The sequence below is a fragment of the Staurois parvus genome, unplaced genomic scaffold (genome assembly GCF_062004578.1).
Source record: "Staurois parvus isolate SC_StPar_1 unplaced genomic scaffold, SC_StPar_1.0 ptg000894l, whole genome shotgun sequence".
In the NCBI taxonomy this organism is placed as follows: Eukaryota; Metazoa; Chordata; class Amphibia; order Anura; family Ranidae; genus Staurois; species Staurois parvus.
In genome coordinates, this window is record NW_028318690.1 from 2,868,854 (window position 1) to 2,886,817 (window position 17,964).

At 39.2% G+C, this 17,964-nt stretch overlaps 1 protein-coding gene across 4 annotated transcripts in view; it reads left to right on the top strand.

The window, feature by feature from the left end:
- The window catches only part of SORBS1 (sorbin and SH3 domain containing 1), a 177,341-nt gene that overhangs the window by 115,257 nt on the left and 44,120 nt on the right, over positions 1–17,964 (top strand). For 3 of the 4 annotated variants that reach the window (XM_089656211.1, XM_089656209.1, XM_089656210.1), the window contains 3 exons: positions 2,944–2,981; positions 10,926–11,095; positions 15,689–15,774. In XM_089656211.1, coding sequence (XP_089512337.1) covers positions 2,944–2,981; positions 10,926–11,095; positions 15,689–15,774 — 294 coding nt within the window. Of the gene's footprint in view, positions 1–2,943; positions 2,982–10,925; positions 11,096–13,300; positions 14,738–15,688; positions 15,775–17,964 lie in introns of all 4 variants that reach the window. The other variant, XM_089656208.1, reaches the window with a different exon arrangement.

Genomic DNA, 17,964 nt, shown 5'->3' on the forward strand with positions numbered 1-17,964 from the left:
GGACAGTGTCCACCAGTGTTGAAGGGGCCTTAATTTTGTGAATTTAGCTTATTGTGGTGTTAGCATTATGACAATTTTTGCTGATGTTCTTTGAATATTGTAACCTCCCTCAGAAACATTTTCCCTTGCGTTTTTTTCTAGTTTTAGGTTTAGAGTGGGAAAGGGTTCATCTCTGTCAATGTTTTTTGTTTTTTTTTTGTGGTTTTTATCTGTACCGGGTAAATTTCCCTAACATCCTGTCCCAGAAGCCCTAGAGAAAATCTCCCCACCTTTGACACTAGAAAAGGTATTCCCAGTGGGAAATCTGCTTTCTACTTCTATTGCGTTGACAGGTGTAACATTTTAGCCTTGCCCTCACCTTGTTTCAGTGACAATTTTCACTAGAACAAGAAGTGAAGGTGAATCTTTCTACTGGAGACACAGAAACAAAATGACAGGGGCTGTATCCCTTCCCCACTCTAAAAATATTATTTTTAAATGGAATTTATTCTTAAATATATATGAACCTTTACCTTGTAAAACAACCCATTTAAAATCGAAATGCAAGGCAAAACATACGACTTCTGTTTTCAGTTGCATAAGGTGTTTTTAATTGCATAAAAGGCTTAGAGAGCTGGGAGTGGAGACTGCAGGGGAGTGTGTAAGCAGAAGGCAAGGAAAAAGCAGTACACTGATCTTCCCAGTGAATGACTGTGCAGTGGGGCAACTCAGCACAACTCTTGGCCATTGGAGGACAAGCAGGCTGTGCACCAAGTACAGCCAAAAAACTGACAACGCTGGGATGGATGTACTCTTGTGCCTAGTATGGTCAGTTTGAAATAGGAGAGCAGGGAGACTGGACAAAGAAGAATAATCTCCTGTGCTCAAGAGCAGTGCATTGGCACAAAATGGATCAGCTATTCTAAAACTGGCACAAGGCTTTGAGAACTGGGGAGAAGCAGAAGTGATACTGGAAAACAAGGAACAAAGGGCGCACCAGCCTTACGCATGACATTTGTGACAGCTTTATTGTATTGAAAAATAGATATATACCCATAAATGACTTCAACAATACAGACCCATCAGAAATCCACAGTGTGCTTAAAGCGACCTGGTCACCTAGGCAAGTCCCAACACGAGAAGACTCTCCAAAAAGGCTGACGCATTTTGAGGGGGATTCTGAGGAAGAGGGGATTCCCCCTCGAAACACATCAGCCTTTTTGGAGGGTCGACTTGTGTTGGGTACTTGACTAGGTGACCAGGTAACTGAGTACACTGTGGACTCTAATGTGCCTGTATTCTTGACGTCATTTGTGAGTATATATCTATTTCTTAATACAATAAAGCTATCACAAAGGTAATGTGCAAGGCTGGTGCACCCTCTGTTCCTTGTTTTCCAGTTGAGCAGGGAGACTGTCAGGATCACCAGGTATTTCACACAAAGGAAGCAATGCAAAGAGAACAGGATCGTTTTTAACACACGTACATGGTACAACAGACACCTATCAGGAATATGAAATGCTGGGATAACATACACTTTAACCTCTTCACGCCGGCCGAATGCAAATGTGTGGCCATCTGGGCCTAGACGCCGAGCGGCCGCACATTTGCGTTCTATTAAAAAAAGAACATACATGCTGAGAGTGCGCTCCCTGCGCACTCCCAGCACACATATCTGGTACTCACGGAAAGGTCCCGATCTCCTCTTTCGATCGGGACCTTTCCCGATCATGTGACTGCGTGTCACGGTGGTCACATGACCCTAACCCCCGCCCCACCTCCCGGCTTCTGAAACCCTTAAAGGGCCGGGAGGAGCCGGTGCAAATGGGTTAATATTTCTAACAATTATAAGATTTTGTAGTAACTAGAATAACACCTTGCATGCCAAAGCACAAATTTGACTGTTCTTTACTAGTGGTGCACCCTATTACACCACTAAGTACTGGTGTAATGACATTGCTGATCACTTATAGACTACAGGGTAATGATACTGTCTCCAACACAGCATTTCTACTCATAAAGTTAAATAAAAACACTCAAGCATGTGTAAAAAAAAGTAACATGAGACTTGTATATCCATATATACTATAATATTTCATGGCTGTTTTAGTAAGAAAAGTATGATATTTTCATACCTGTATAACACATATCAATCTTGTCATATAATCAGTCTGAAAGTTAAAGTAGCATAGCTGAAGCATTAACCTAAATATATTGGCATTATCAGCACATTTTGTTAACTGAAAGGATTAGTAAATATTCAGGAATGGTAGAAAGGATAAGTGTAGGGGAAACTTGATAACCTATGGTACATGTGAAACTTAAAATACAGTATATTGAATTGGCTACTTATGCCATAATAGAATAGTAACTAATAAGCAAACTTATAACTGGAGTAAATACATTTAAAGCTTTACGTAAATATGGTGACAAATGGTTATATGTATATCCTGTCTTTGCGCTGATAGTCTGTTTAATGGTTGAGTGACCTGGTTTGAATAGAAAAGCCATGTGGGAGTGCAGATAACCAGAATTCCAGAGACATTCCCCTATTATTTATACACTTATTACTGAATTACAGAGGGGATTTGATCTTATACTTGTAATTGGGTACAGTCTGCTTTGACGAGTTTTACACTTATGTGGGATTGCACCTCTCCAGAAGGAACCGTGTGTGAAAACAATTACAGGCTTGCTATTCTTACTCCAGCTGCTTATCTGTCTGTGCTGTTGGCTGTGTATGCTGTGACTCATTTACACACATAAAAAGAGACCAGTCATTTTAAGAAACCTTGCACTGTGACTGCCCGAAATCTGGCTCTCGCTAGGCATGAGTGTATACGGTGCCGGCTAAAGTTTTCACACATTCATGGAGGTACAATGACACAGTGCTGAGGGAACTGGAGGGATATTGTCTGATTTTATTCACCCATATCAATCAGTTCTTTTCTTGGATTCTTGCAGAACGCAGCTGTGAGCCGCCAAGACGATCTTCCATCTTAGTAAGTTTCAATTCTCATTCTTGTTTTTATTTTATATTTGTGAGTTTTTGTCTGATTCTAGAAGAATACTCACTTCAAGAAATGTCAGTTGTACAAATGTTATCCAATATTATTCACATGCTAACAACATATTTAAGCCCATAATGTAATGCTATCCCTTTTGGTTTTTAATCCTAGGGGCATGAAATGATATGCAAATGTACTGTTTTTAGTTTTATGCTGTCCATTGAATGAAGTATTTTTTTTTTTATTGAATTAGAAAATAAGATTGATTATGATGCTCCCAGTTTTCACTTTCATCATCTGTGTTTGCATCTACTGTCTCATGCCATGTTATCTTCCATCCTGCTATCCAAATAAAACCTACGTCTACTGTCCTGCTATCCAAATATCAGATACACCTTCTGTCCTGCCATCCATTTACAGCCTCCACCTACTGTCCTGTTTTCCATATATCAGCTCCACCTTCTATTCTGCTCTCCACATACAGCCTCTACATACTGTCTTTTTATCAAAATAGCTCCACCTTCTGTCCTACCATCTATATACAGCCTCCACCTATTGTACTGTTTTCCATATATCAACTCGATCTTCTGTTCTGTTATCCATACACAGCCTCAACCTACTGTCATGTTATCCATATATCAACTTGACTTCTGTCCTGCCATCCATGTACAGTCTCTACCTGCTCTCCTATTATCCATATATCAGCTCCACCTACTGTCCTGTTATTCATATACAGCCCCTACTTTCTGTCCTGTTTTCCATGAAGCATCTCCATTTTCTGTTGTGTGAAACATGTGCGCACTCTACCTCCTCTGCTGTTATTCATGAAACACCTTCACCCCTTGCCCTGTTCATGAACCACTTCCACCCCTACATTGGTATCCATATTCCACATCCGCCCTTCTATATGTGTTTTATCTTCACCATCTCTCCTGTGATCCATGTATCTCCTCAGTATCCTATCCTATTATCCATGTAGTTTCTCCTCCCACGTCCTTGTCATTTATGTACCCCCTCCACTCACTGCTCGCTTATCCATGTACAACCTCCACTTCCTGCCCTGTTATTTGTGTACCACTTCTGCTTTCCCAGTATCCGTGTACTTCCTCCTTTGTTATCCATGTCCTACCTCCACTTTCACCTTTTATTTGTTGTGTGTATCATTTTCACCCTCTGTCATTTTTGTGTAAATGAAGAAATATATTATTATTTATTATCCTGCCCTGGTAAAATATATTTTCTCCATCTGTTGCTTGTTGTAAACATAACTGCTCCAACCCCTTTCTTGTTATCCACGCACCACCTCCTATCCCCTTATACATATAACATTCCCATCTGCTGGTCTGTTATACATGTACCATTTCTACCTCCAGTCCTGTTAAACATGTACCATTTCCATCTCATGTCCAGTTGTTCATGTTCAATTTACACCACCTATACATATACCATTCCCATCTCTGGCTCCGTGATAGATGTACCAGCTCTGTTTCCAGCCCTGTTATCCATATACTACCTCCAAACCCTTTTCTTGTTTTACATGTACCACTTCCACATCCTTTCCCTTTTTCCCTGTACCTCCTACACATCCTAACCTTGTTATATACCTTCTAAACATCCTACCATGTTATCCATATACCATCTTCACACCTTACTTTGTTGTCCATATACCTCCTTTGCATCATACCCTGTTTTCCATATACCATTTCCACATCCTACCTTGTTATCTATGTACCACCTCCACATCCTGGCTTTTTATCCATATACATTTTCCACATCCTACCTTGCTATCCATGTACCACCTCCACATCCTACCTTTTTATCCAAATACCTCCTACATAACCTTCCAAGTTTTCCATCTACCACCTCTACATCCTACCTTTTATTCCATATATCAACTTCACATCCTTCCTTTTTATCCATATACCGCCTTCATATCCTATATCATTTTCCATATACCACCACCATATCCTACCTTGTTATCCATATATCTCCTCCACATCTGACCCTGTTCTCCATATACATCCTCCTCATCCTATATTGTTATCCATATACCTCCTCCACTTGCTACCCTGTTTTCCATATACCACCTCCACATTCTACCTTCTTATCCATATAACTCCTCCACATCCTACCCTGTTTTCCTTGTACCACTTCCGCATGCTGCCCTGTTAAAAATATACTGTCTAAACCCTTCTGCCTTTTACATGTTTTAGCTGTCATCTCTTGCACTGGTATACCTGTACTATGTTTGACCTATGCTTGTGTATAATTGTTCTACCGCCATAACATTCTATACTGTATACCACAGTTTGTGTCATATTGGAGCTGGACCATCTCTACCTCCTGCCTTGCTATACCTGTAGGATCAGTATCCTATTGTACATGTACCATCACTTCTTTGCATTTTATGCCACCTCTCTCTTCATTTTGTTTAAATGCATACAGGCTGCATCTACTGCCCAAAGAAATATATTATTATTTATTATCCTGTTAACTGCTAGAAAATGATACCCTGCATCAGTGAACGAATGTGTGTGTGTATATGTATGTGTAAGTATGTGTGTGTGTGTGTGTATGTGTGTGTGTGTGTATATATATATATATATATATATATATATATATATATATATATATATATATAAAATTAAAAAAAAAAATTTTTAACACGTTCTTATCATTTATATCATTTCCAGAAACATTTAACATGTCAATTTGTATATAGTTATGTTATAATGAACAGAAGTGTGTCAGGATCCTATAATTCCAGCATTTCTTCTCCTTGGCAACCTTACAGATATAATGGATGACAAATTTGTGGGATTAATTTCATTCATACCTTTTATTACACTTAGCTAAAGTTCTGAGCACAACATTTCTTACCTTAACAGATCATCTGTAGATAAAATGTATAAACATTCTAGTACAGATTTACCTGTAATAATAGTACAGCTGTAGAGATCTTCTTTTACAGCTTTGAGGGAGATCACGTGGTTGCGTTGCCGGCTGACCCATGTGCAGAAATTTTGTTAGGGAATTCCCAACAAACAGATAAATTGTATGCTCTTTACATATCAGCGTGTCCTGTTGTGTTTACCAAAGTGGGTAGTGTCTGTTAGGTTCTGGGTGGAGTTCCTGTCAGCTATTAATATCTGCGGTGTTTATACACGATGCAAAAGTACAGTTTGTGCAAATTCGGCTTGTGTAGTGTGTTGCTGATTCATTAGTTGTCTCCACACTCTGGAATGTGTGTGGGTTTTACAATAGAAGTCATTTGAACATAATGAACATGGTCTGTAAGATGTGACTAAGAGCTTTTAAGATTAAGCTCCATTAAAAAACTAAAGAAAGTACTGCTGTAGGATAACAGCTTATTAAATTGTCCAGGTAAGTAAGCATGGTGCTAAATATGCATGACCTATTTTAGAAGTGAGGTAGATTTAAAGGAATTTTTTCTCTAGCTTAAGTAGGCCAGTAACTGCCTTTAATGAAAGAGATCTGTTCACAGTGAAATCCATGTGTTATGAATTGTTAAATAAAAGACAGCTTGCACCTTGGATTTACTGTGCCATGTGATCTAAATAGAATCATTTTACAGATTAAAGTTTAGACAATAAACTGTTTTTGGCTGCAATCCCTTCTCTAGTTCATTTGTTCCATTTGGAAAAGGTAAAACATAGGTATGAGCATATGTGTGTGTATATGTATATATTTTACAATCAGCATGTGTGCCCGAAGGGGCACGAGTAATAGTTTTTACATCATATTGTATAATGTTAGTTGTAGGGTTTTTCTTATTTTAGGGCCAGCTCCACCAAAATAGATATGTTAGTGGTTGCAGAGAAGTTTAATCACCAGATGCCTTTTTACATATCTCAAAGCAGATGATTAGATATGGTCATTTGTACATGGTTACAATGGCCATTGGTCCAGTGATCTTCACTAGCTTTTGGGTCCCATCATGCCAAGTGGCTACCCTGTTGCATTGTGATCACAGAATCAAGTATGCCATTCAGGAAACAATTTCTGTTTTCCCAATGAATGCAAAGTATTCTCTGATTAGACAACTGTTTTTCAGCTTCCATGGAGATCCCACAGTTATGGAACATACATACTTACATGGTCCAAGCTGGACCAATGTAACTATGTAAGAATTGTCATACCTAAACTTCAGTTTTAAGGAGAGTTATCATTACCTGAATTCTTAATTACACCCAATGTCCACGCCATTACAAAACTAATGATAGCTTTGTTCATGATGTGGAATAATCAGATGATTCAGATGATTGAGCTGGGAGAACAGTCCAAGTTTGTCATAGTTGTGCAAGAAGGAGTAAATCATGGGAAGAGGAGAGTGTTCAGTGGAGTTTCTCATTCATCCCGCTGCTGCACAGCCAAAACAAAATATTAGTTTAGTAAGGGATACCATTAAATCTTTGTACAGGGCAGTTTGGTGCAGAGCCCTCTAGGTCACAGAAAGACAAGATGATATGGTTAAAATGGCTTATACTTATGTGACTTGCCTGATCAATGTGCAAAAACCTGAGGTAAGCAAATGTCCTCCCTTTCAAGAGGCATGTGCATTATTACATGAATTTTGGAGTGCTTTGTGGATATCTTCCAGACTTGTCCAGTTACCCAATGTGAAGTTTTCCCTTTGTTCAGGAATTTCCTGAACTAAAGACAGGTCACTGCTGTTCTCTTTTCTGGTACAGAGTGACTAGTCTTGTATCCTCCTGTCCCTCCTTTTTGTAGCTTTCTGTAGGCAGCCTTTGGTGGGTGGACCTACTAGGTCCCTCCCACAGCTCTGCTCTCTGCACAGGCTATATACAGCACAGTAATGACATCCCTGCTACTTCTACAAGGTAATAACTGGGTTTTTAAAGTAATTTGATGTACAGTAAGTAGATTTATATCCTTTGTGGCAGTTGATGAATATATTTAACCACTCCCTGCCAGAGGTACGCATATACACTATATTGCCAAAAGTATTGGGGCGCCTGCCTGTACATGCAAATTAACTTTAATGGCATCCCAGTCTTAGTCCGTTGGGTTCAATATTGAGTTGTTCACAAGGTTTAGGAGTGTGTCTATGGGAATGTTTGACCATTCTTCCAGAAGTGCATTTGTGAGGCTAGGCACTGATGCTGGACGAGAAGACCTGGCTCACAGTCTCCACTCTAATTCATTCCAAAGGTTGAGAGGTTGAGGTCAGGACTCTGTGCAGGCCAGTCAAGTTTCTCCACCCCAAACTCACTCATCCATGTTTTTATGGACCTTGCTTTGTGCACTGGTGTGCAGTCATGTTGGAACAGGAAAGGGCCATTCCCAAACTGTTCCCACAAAGTTGGGAACATGAAATTGTCCAAAATGTATTGGTATACTGACATCAGAAGATTTCCCTTCACTGGAACTAAGGGGATAAGGCCAACCACTGAAAAACAACCCCACACCATAATCCCCCCTCCATCCACTGTTGTGCTGATCTGGAGGCCACACAAAGTCTGGAGGTCTTTAGCTATTGACTCTGCAGACATTTGATGACTTGTGCACACTGTGTGCTTAAGCATGCGCTGACCCCGTTCTGTCATTTTACCTGGCTTACCGCTTAGTGGTATTGTAACAAAGTGGAAGCAACTGGGAACAACAGCAACTCAACCACGAACAGTTGACCATGGAATATTTTTAGTAGCAAGGAAATTTCACAGATGGACTTATTGCACAGGTGACAACCTATCACTGTACCACGCTTGAAGTCACTGAGCTCCTGAGAGCAATTCATTCTTTCCCAAATGTTTGTAGAAGCAGTCTGCATGCCTAGGTGCTTGATTTTATACCCCTGTGACCATGGAGGTGATTGGAACGCCTGAATCCAATGATTTGGAGGAGTGTCCCAAGATATTTGGCAATTTAGTGTATTTGCCCTCTCGGCATATGGGCTTTGACGCTGAGAGGCTGCATATATATGCAGCGTTCTGTAAGTAGTTTTCTACTCCCCACAGTTACCGCTGGAGGTCAGAAAGCTTCTGATGCATACTTGTGATCGGGAGCTTTCTGTTCATGTGACCAGTGTGACTGCCAATCACAGTAGTCACATGATCGGAATGCCTGCCTCTCAGCATTTAGAAACCCCTAAAAGTCCAGGGGGCGGTAGCAAGAAGGGTTTTAATGACAGTTTTTCTGCCCGAAGTTTAAGGCCTCGTTCACACCATACGTTCATAAAAACTGATGGAAAAAAGGTGCAGATTTCACTTGCAGAGAAATGAGTTTTCATTAGTTTTTATGTGAGTTTCAATATTTCTGTCAAGTCAGTTTTTTTGCTGTGTAAAAATATGTGACATAAATTCTCTGCAAGAGCACAAAGAAAACAATTGATCTCTAGGTGCCCTGTCCACACCACAATGCTGATATCATGTAATTTTTTTTTACCGCTCAGAAAACTGCATACACGTTGCAGATTCCTGTGAAGAAAAAGTCTGCACGTGATGCTAGTGTTGTGGTGTGAACAGGGCACATAGAGAACAATTGTTTTCTTTGTGCTCTTGCACAACATGTGCAGAAAAACTCACTTCTCTGCACATGGTATGAATGAAACTCACTGAAACGCGCATGAAAACTGATGTACACTCGTGTCTCTGCAAGTGAAATCTACACATTTTTTCCATCAGTTTTTCTGCACATATGGCGTGAACAAGGCCTTAATATTTGAGATTAAGGCTATAAACCGGTTAGCATGGAAGAGTTAGGATTCTCTGCTTTTTTTAAATAATCCCACTAGACTTATCTGAACACTTGTATTGGTGTGACATTCACGCACTTTCTTAATTTCAAAGCATAAGGGCTCATTTACACATGTGGCTTGGGGGTGGTAAAAATAGGCATTTGAGCCATGGCTTGACTGTCCACCTTAATCTAACACTGTGGCTGAAGGGGGCATACACTTGCTGTTGCAAAGATTATACCTACTGGTGCATTCAGTGGGCAGAACTGCTGCCAAACCTCATTTAAAGAACACTTTGCATTTTCTCATTGAATGCAAAATGCTCTCTGATTGAACAAGGAAGAAATTGTGATCTCGCTGCTCTGCTTCTTCATCTCGTCCATTCAGAAAATGCTTTGCAAACACTGAGAGAATGCAATTGGAATGCTGCCCATGGCAAGCACGTGTATTCACAATGTAGCGGGCAGCGATGCCTACTACAGAGATTTCCAGTTTGCATGGGGATCCCACAGATATGGTACATACATACTTACATTGGTCCAAGCTGAACTAACATAACTATCTAAAAATTACCATACCTAAACTCCAGCTTTAAAACATATGTATGAATATATATAGATATTGATGGTGTGTATGCATTTGTGTGTGTGTGTGTGTGTGTGTGTGTGTGTGTATATATATATATATATATATATATATATATATTGTAAGTACAAATAAAAGGGAGAATCTCCAGTGTAAGCATCTCTGGAGAAAATAAGTCAGAAAAAAGTTTATAACCTTTAAATGGAGAGGTAACAACTCCGGAAAGAGTATGGCTTAGCCCCAAGTTATGGTAGACGTCAAAGACCATGTATAGTCTGCAGCTAGAATTGGGTTTTTTGGTACAGGGAAAATTACACTATGGCCTGAGATGTTTTATAGCTTTCTTATCAGTTGTACAAAATTCCTTGGACATTACAGAATGGTATGCCAGATTTGTTGCAGCACTTTCATTTCAGAAAAAACTCACCCATGTACTTTCTGTGCTGTCAGTTCATTTGCCACACAGAAGTACTGCTCCTTTATTCCCGCTGCTTGCAAACATTTGCATTCTTTCAAGATTATGAAACCGATTAAACAAACACTAATGAACTGGAAAACAGGATTTGCCAAAAGTCTCCTCACCATAGAAGAGGCTGAAAACCAGACATATTTACTTTCTTTTTGTTGTGTTCCAGCTCTTATGCACCTAGTTACCATTACAGCCGAGAGATAGAAACTTCACCAGAGCCCCCACTGACTGAAAATGAGAGGCAGATCTACAAGAATGTATTAGAAGGAGGAGACATCCCATTACAGGGACTGAGCGGCTTGAACAGACGTCCATCCAGCTCTGCTTCCAATAAAGGTAATTCAGACCTCATTTGTAGCCATCATAGGTTTTCTGGTATCGTCCAGCTCTGTTGTATGCACAGCTGTTTACATGCTATAATGCTGTATAAATATACAGATCTGTGAAAGTCACTTTCTAGTATGTGCATTGTAAAATATAATGACCCACTGTAGATAAACCCAGAAACAAACACTTGTGTCTTTGCATCATACTGATTAACGACAACTTAAATAAAAATACAATTTTCTGTTTTGGGTAAACTGGGCATGGATCAGTCACTCACCATAACTCAACAGCTTTATGGGACCCCAGTAGTAAAATCCTTGGCTAACTCTACATCAGCTGTTATAGGCAAAGCACACCTACAAATGTAAAGGACAACCGTAGACAAATTGCTTGTAACTGTTTTTTTCATAAATTGTTAGGTAACACAATCCCATATTTAATTTACCAAATACTAAAACAGCTTAGTTTTTAAGCTGTCAGATGACCTTTAGGGTGGCAGTAACAGACTGCACTTGGTTTATACCATGTTGGTTGTGATAAATTTGCTGTAAGTCACGTAGTATGTTCAGTTTTCTCCACTGGCACCAGCAGACATGGAGGCATCACTGGTCATATGATCACTGGGAACTTTTCTTCTGTAGGCCATTTCCCCATATATTAGTAATGATCCAAATTGCTTTGTAGCGTACACTATGTGGTTGTGCTGAAGCTGTATATTTGATCACAGCATAGGATTGAAGAGGTTTAAATTAATTTTAGGTCTTTAATACAATTTTTCTAAGGCTCCATGCACACTGGCTTAAAAAAATGCTACTCCTAGAGGAGTTTAGCATTTTGCCTGTAGAAGTAATTAATGTTTTCCTATGTGTCCATGCACATTAGGTAGTCTAGAGGCGTTTATTAAGCTCAGCGTTTAGAAGCAGAAAGAAAACCATTCTGTTTTGTGTTTTTGAGAGTGTTTTTCTGGCAGAAAAAAATGCTAAACGTTCCTAGACACTAGTATAAGAAATACTGAAAATTAGCGTTTTTTTTTCCGCCAAGAGCCTAAAAGCCACAGAGCAGATACAATGCACAGTATATAACATAATTATGTAATATCAAACACATTGCATATTGAATTTCTCTTTTTGTTTTTTCAACCAAATGCAGAATGTATAATGCATGCAATTAGTTATGTTACACATATTTCCTTACAAAGACAATTGACTTACAAAAAAGATAATGCGGAGAGGCTGCTCTTGTTTTATTGTAGCCTCTAGGCAATAGAGTTGAAAGCTTGTTGGTATCAAACCCTCTATTAATATAAGTGCATTTATCCTGTCACAAAAAATAATGTCAACTGGAGCAATCATATTTACATCTACCTTTGGATTATGTAGCGAATATCTGAAATTAATTACCATTGTGTTCTTCTGAGATGGGTTTAAGCACCATAACACAAGCGGAACTACAGCAGGAAGAAAAGCTCCCAGTAGTCACTTACCACCAGAACCTCTCAGTGTAGGTTTTTGTGCATTCAGAACACTGAGAAACAGAACATACTAAAGGACTCAGGAAAGAGTAGGCATTCCCCACTCTATTGGTATAACTCAATTGAGGTCTCAACCTCTTGGAGAAACAAGATTTCTTTTCATAATTGGTAAATAAAGAATACTAAGAAAAATATTGGGACACTGTTTCCTAACAATCTATGCAAAAATCAAGTACAAGTATGTTGTCCTAATCTGTATGTTGTACTTGCTGTTGGTTCACCATTGGAATATATGAAGAGGTTCCTTTTGGTGTTGACATCAGCAGCTGGATTTATATGATCTTTTGCCAAGTGGTTGGAAGGTTTCCTACCAGGTTTCCAAACAGCTGTTAAAAGACCTGCTGAAAAGGCGAGACATGGCAAGTATTTGTGCTTAAGTGCTAAAAGTAGCGTATTTAGTATATGTATGTGTTCGGCAGTACACAGATATACAGTGGAGGTCATAAACCCATTTTTACTTTATACTGTGTTTGGCTGAGACAGATTGTCATTGATCTATTTCACTAATCAACTAGTAGTATTATAGTGGAAACTGATATAGGGGTTGTCAGTATGTTCTTCAAAAAGAGAGGTTTAATTAAAACAGGCTTGACATCATAATTGTGCCACTGTCTCCAACAATTGCTGTGAAATTAACACAATGCCTTTATTTTATTCTGCATGCTTGCATATGGACCCCACAGGTGGGAATGCTCATGTATTTTTACATTCCTCATTTAACAAGCGAGCGTGCAGTGCTAGTAATTTGTTAGGCAGTCTATATAAGCAGAAGTCCTCTTTGTCTGCTGCGAAAGCTTGCATAGCTGAAATTCTGCCATCCAAATTCAAACCTATAGTGACCACACAGGACCCCCACTTGCACAGACAGTCCACTTTGCTGTCTCAGCAGAAGGCACAGAGCTGTGAGAACTTGCTTGAACCTTCATCTTTTGACAACAAGCAAACTTGCATGAGACAAGCTGGGGGAAGTGTAGAAAATATGCTGGCAAAATCTTGTAGGGATTATAAAGTGAAGTCGGGCAGCACCATGAGCCTGCAGGAATACAGTCTGAACTCTGTCAAATGTCCTTTTCCACCCAGTTTCAAGTCGGGTGGCTCAGAATTCAACACCATGTACAGAGATATGCATCATATTAACCGATCCACCTTACAAAGTGCTTCTTCATGTTCCAGTGTGAGAGACATAGCAAGCCATTTTGAAAAGGAAGGAAAGCTCAAGTCATGCCATAGATTTGGACTTGAGGGTTATGAACATGTACCCAAGCACAATGTATCTACCCGTGTAACAGCATTCGAACAATTAATTCAGAGATCCAGATCTATGCCTTCTCTAGACATATCCAGTGGACAGACTGTCTCAGCAATACCACCACAGTCAACAGCAGGAATTATCTCTGCCTGCTCTACTGAATCGCTTATAGAAATGCCAGTGAAGGTAAATGAGGATGAGGCCCAGCAGCAAGTGCACACAGCTTCCACCACTAGTAGTAATGTTGAAGACATGAGCTCTGACCTCAGTGACAATGCTTTAGTAGATGCCCTTTCTGGTGGCACTGATGAGACGGACCATCTTTCCAATGCTTCAACTGACAGTTGTAACAATCCCATCAAGCCTCCCCAAAGATATAAAATGAACACCTGCAAGAGTTCCTGTCCAGCTTCCTACACAAGATTTACAACTATTCGAAGGCACGAACAGAAAATGGCCAAGAACAACACATCCAACTCACAAGCTGAACGTCTGATTCTTCAGCGAAATATGTTTCTTATGAGTCCCCTCCCTTTCAAATTAAAAAAGCCATTACAAAGTAGCCCACAGAAGTCTTCGGACACCTCTGACAAGCACAGCAGTGTGGTTCTGTCAGCTGCAGAGAGCCAGACTGATGAGAGTCTTAAGTCTTCAGAGGGGGTTGAAGAAAGGCCCTGTCTCCCTACACGGCAGTCTTCATATGACATTGTGGAAAGATTAAGCTGCGTAAACCTTAACAGTCTAGAACATGACATTGCCAACCTAGAGCAATATTCTAACTCTAATGGTGATATTGTCTCATTTCCTTTATGTAACAATTTGGACTCAAACAACAACAGTGAGCCGAGTGAAGGTGGAGCAGTCACAGGAGGTGGAGTTTTTCTGCATCTTGACGATATGTGACACTTCATCTGTGTGACAGACCATCTCTACCTGTCATCCACCTTCATTTCTTCTTGAATCCACATCTGTGCTTGCCGTCTGTGTTCCTTCTGTGCTGACATTTACATGCGTTTATTTCAAAAGTGTAAATAGCTTCCTCCAACCTTTTAAGCTCAGTAATAAAAAATATGAACCACCAACAGACATACTGATCCTGGACACAGTGTGCACTGGATTAAAGTGTACCTCTCACCTATATTCAGTGGGAACAACTATTTATTTGTGATAGGTACCCTTTAACAGAATTGTTCAGGAGTCACTTCTACTTTCAGGGTCTTCTTATGATGCTGTCTCATTTAGGACTACAATGAAAGGTACAAAACATTATATTTTAACATTTTTTCCGTGGGAACCAATGCCAAATTTCCATTTTTTTTTTTGTTGTAGTCATGGTAACATGGATAAAATAATAATTAAAAACCTTTCTGCAATTGAAAATACTTCAGATCAATGATAAACCATTGTCAGGATTTTGTCTCCTCATAGTAATAACACTCAGCCATAGAAATCAGGATGAAAATTTAGAGTGGCTAACATATCCAAATTTAGATAAACCAAAATCCAGCTAAAACCACGTTTATGCATGAGTCAGTATGTCTTGCATTGTCGGGTCATGTCTACAGTTACTTGTGTCCTGTTTGAGACTGCATCATGATGTTTGCATCAAAATGCTGTTCATTTATTCTTAACCCTTCCCATCCTGTTTTGATCAGCGTCAGCAGGATCACAAACTTGTGTTTTCAAATGTTTGGTTGCAGTGATGCTTTTTATAGTTCTAGAAAATAAGTGATTGAGACTTTCTCCTTTGTGCTACCTCTGTCTGTCCTTGTCTTATCTCTAAAAGACATCCGCTAACTAGGTTTTATTATTTGGACATTAGATTCTGAATCTCCAAGACATTTTACACCTCTTGAATACATGGATCATCCAGAAGAATTAGTGCGTCGGCGTTATGACAGTAAAGAGGTATTCTCTTATATTCTGTACTTTTGAAACTTCCCTCTAGATTTTACCTATTGCAAGACAAACAAATGCATGGTGTTGTAGTGACCTTCGAGTGTGGCATGAGAAATGATTTATTGTGTTTTGAAATCTGCAACACTAGTTGGTCCTAAGAAAACCAATGAGTTTGTAGATGCTCTTTAGATGATATCCAAGATAATTTGTGAAGTGTACTGGAGAAATTATGCATGCAAAGGAGATTTCCTCTACTGAAAATTGCAGTCATGGGAAAATGAATGTAAATGGGGTGCTTTAAAAATGTATTCAGTTTGGTGACCAAAATTAGGATTGTGTACTATAATTATGACAAGGAAAGAATAAGTATAGGTGTTACCAGTAGAAACCAACAAAGTAATGTTTAATATAATATGTACTCTAAAGTAGCAAACAAAAACTATTTGTCAGCTACACTTCTCAGTTTTTTTATTTTTTTGAAAGAGCAGACATATCTATAACATTAGCTGGCCTAGTGTTACTTTTACTACAATATGCTACAAGCTGCAGCATTTTTGATGAAGAAGTGAGGCTTTGCAGATTATAATTTGGTAATGGTGATTATTAAAATATATCTGACAACGGAAATATGTATGCTGCCAGTACCGATTCTCCTTCTGAAAATGCAAGTTCCCATCATTCTGGTGCTTTGGTATCAAAGCTTTCTGAGTCGGTGACCTAGAACAAGTTTAGCAATACATTTTAAAAAATCCAATTTTTCTCTATCACTTACTTTGCACAAGCTAGTTCTGAGTCTGACGTGGAATTAATGATGCTAGACACAGCCAGGCAAGGCAATAAGCATTTTCAGAAGGAGGCCAAACAGTGGAATTTAAAAATTTTTTGCTCTTGATAGATGTGCTTTAAAGGATGATACTAAATGCACATCTTTTTGCAGGTAAAGAAATGTGCATTTATTTTTTTTAGTTGGAGCCTGTAAAGCATTGTACCTATGATCAGCAGATCGCAGGTGCCATGCAGGACTCCTGCAGATTTGTCAATATATCTGACTGCTCGTACCTCCTATGGGCTGGCAGATACACACTGAAAAGAAGAGACAACTAACTACCAGAGCGTTCAACAGCGCCATGGTAGTTAGCTAAAAACTGCAAGCCAACCGCTGCAAAGGCTGTTGGTAATTGTTGTTTCCCATTCACAGAACTCTGTTAAAAAAGTGACAGTGAGCGGGGGAGAAGATCCCCAGCTTGGTGTCACTAGAGGCATCAGCTGCAGGAGTGAGAACATGCTGCATGTTCCATCCTACAAATGGGTGGATTATGTAACATGTTCCCAAAGATAAACTTATTCTTTAAGTGCCAACATAATAAAAGGGATGAAGCTCCAAAATGCATACAAATACTATAAAGTATGTAGTACTTGTTTGCTTTATTTTCATGATATTCCTATGAAGGCTTAAGTATTATTGTGCATCTATGCTATGTTAATAATTCTTGTGGTAGTTACATTTGGTTTATGTCAATCTAATCTCCATTAACTAATGTCAAATAAGGAGGTATTAGTCAGTGCCTTGGTAGGTGTGTCTGAAAAATATCTCAGTAGTCTCACCTGTACTTTGTGCACCTAAACATTATAGGAACATTTTAACCTTTAAGACTCTTTTAAACCATTTCTGATTGTATTTTTAATATCCATAACCCATTAAAAATGGCAAAACCTACCTTATATGACCCCTAGAGACACACAGAGGTGGGTTTACTAAAACTGCAGCGTGCAAAATCTGGTGCAGCTCTGCATAGAAAGCAATCCGCTTCCAGGTATCTTTCAAAGCTTAATTAAACAAGATGAAGTTAGAAGCTGATTGGCTACCATGCACCGCTGCACTCTCCAGTTTTAGTAAATCCACCCAACAGAAAGGTTTACTTTTATGTGGAAAAGCATATCCTGATTTCCTTGCCTTACACCTGCTTGTACTGTTAAGTATTCTAGCTTGATAATAGTACTAGTCTATGGTTTTCACTCACAATGTATTTTTTTGCTTTGGCCCCTTTAAAAATTGTATGCTCAAAATCCTGGTCTTTATATGTCTCTTAAATTAATCGATGCTTTATTCATACAAGGCAAAGCCACAGGTTCACTTCACCAACATCTTCCCCAGCTGCACATAGTTCATTCGCTCACCCATTACTTTTGTTCTCTTGA